This window comes from Amia ocellicauda, chromosome 4 (assembly GCF_036373705.1).
Source record: "Amia ocellicauda isolate fAmiCal2 chromosome 4, fAmiCal2.hap1, whole genome shotgun sequence".
NCBI classification, from domain to species: Eukaryota; Metazoa; Chordata; class Actinopteri; order Amiiformes; family Amiidae; genus Amia; species Amia ocellicauda.
This window is the reverse complement of record NC_089853.1, coordinates 18540759-18542585: the sequence shown is the minus strand read 5'-3', so window position 1 is coordinate 18542585 and position 1827 is coordinate 18540759. Positions and strand designations below refer to the sequence as shown.

The window sequence follows — 1827 nt, the reverse complement described above, 5'->3', positions numbered from 1 at the left end:
GCTGCTGGGCTCTTCCTGTTGTAGTAACCACAGTCACTGATTACTTCACTGCAGCAGCAGCAGCAGCAGCATTCGGCTCTGTCTACTCAGCGAGAGAGAGCAGGCTGCCTCTCTCTCTCTCTCTCTCTCTCTCTCTCGCTCGCTGTCTTGCGCACACATTCGCAGAGCTTGTGGTGATCCCAGCCGGCTCCCCGCGTTCAGCACCAGGGAACTCCAGCTTGCTTCCTGACGAGATTCTGCATGACTGTCACAAAGGTAAGGGCCGAGGAGCGCTGAGGGAGGTGGGGGGGAAACCTGGGAGGGAGAGGGGTGGTTTGTGTGTTTGTGGGTCTGCGAGTGCTGCAGTCCGGTCACTGCAGGAGGAGGGGAGAGCTCAGGGATGTGGCACTGGCAGGTGAGAGAGAGGGGAGGGGGATCTGTCGGCCAGGGTGTGTGAGCTGGAGGCAACCCACTCCTCCTGCGCCAAGACTGTTCCCTCTGCCCAGGGAACTTTCGTCTGCTGCAGGACTGTGGCAGCACATTAGAAAACATTATATATATATATATATATATATATATATATATATATATATATATATATATATATATATATACATATACCTGACTTGGCGATGAGCAGCAGTTTAAGTGTTGCAGCTGCTGCTGTGTTATTTTACTCAGTGTGGAGAACACAGGGCTGGATCAGTGTGCGTTACTGGGAGTCCAATCCCATTCAGAAAGTGTCCGTGGGAAGCACATAGTGCCACCTGACAGATCTGGGGTCCTGGCAGCTACCTGGCACATACACCAGCCCCCCCGTGTGCTGGGCTCCTGGTCAAATGCAGAGCAAGGGAACAAGAAAAAGGCTGGAGTCAGCAAGGAAACAGAATCACCTTCATGAATTGAAGGGACAGAGTTTCACTGCAGAGAGAAGCAGAGAGATTGCCCTCCACAGTAATGCGTGGCAGTGTGATGCAGGCGTGGCAGAGCAGGGTGTCCCCAGCAAACAAGCAGGGCCTGCGTCTCTCTCCCTCTCTCTCCCCTCTCTCTCTCTCTCTCTCTCTCTCTCTCTCTCTCTCTCTCTCTCTCTCTCTCACACCCCCCTCTGTTTCCCTCTCTGTCTCTCTCTTTCTCTCCAAACTTCCCAAGAACAGAACGTTTTCTGATATGATGACAAGTACGGGGAAATGAGTTGGTGGCTGAAGTGCTCTGTCCTTGAGGAAGTAGCCACTCTGACTCTCCCCCTGCCCCTTAGTCCCACCAGTCCCAGCCCCAGCGCCTGCCTCTCCCCTCTGTGTGCATGTGTGTTCTTCTTCTTCTTTTTTTTTAAAGTCCTGTTTGGATTACTGTACAAAGCTGAGAGGTTGTCATTCAAAGCAAAGCCCAGCAACAGTGTGTGTGTTGTGCGAGAGTAGGGGTGGGGGGTTAGGGAGCTGGGTGCGTATATGTTGAGCAAGTTGGTATTTGAAGCTGAGAGTGAGGGCAGGAGCTCTCTGTGCTCTCTGACATTCATAAAAGCCATGTGGATTTGTATTTTATCGATCTGTTTCTGTGCTGGTCCGGAGATCGGTCTTATGGCCAATTCATCTGCAGTTGTAGTCTGTGTGTGTGTGCGGGTGTGTGTGTGAGAGAGAGTGGGCGGGTTTATGTGGTTTACGAGGACCGTTTTTAAGGTTACAAACTGGTAATTACAAGATTATTATGCTATAAATGTGGTTTATGAGGACATTGCCAATTTCTCCATTATGCAAATCGCTGAAAAAACATACTAAATGATGTTTTATTGAAAATTTTAAAATGCAGAAAGTTTTTTATGAGGGTTAGGTTTAGGGGATAGAATCTATAGTT

The 1827-nt window shown here is 49.8% G+C and overlaps 1 protein-coding gene across 1 annotated transcript in view; it reads left to right on the top strand.

Moving 5' to 3' along the window:
* The window catches only part of coro2ba (coronin, actin binding protein, 2Ba), a 39328-nt gene continuing 37501 nt past the window's right edge, over nt 1-1827 (top strand). The window contains exon 1 of the mRNA XM_066701206.1: nt 1-255. Within this exon, the coding sequence (XP_066557303.1) occupies nt 241-255 (15 nt within the window). The 5' untranslated portion in view covers nt 1-240. The remainder of the gene's footprint in view (nt 256-1827) is intronic.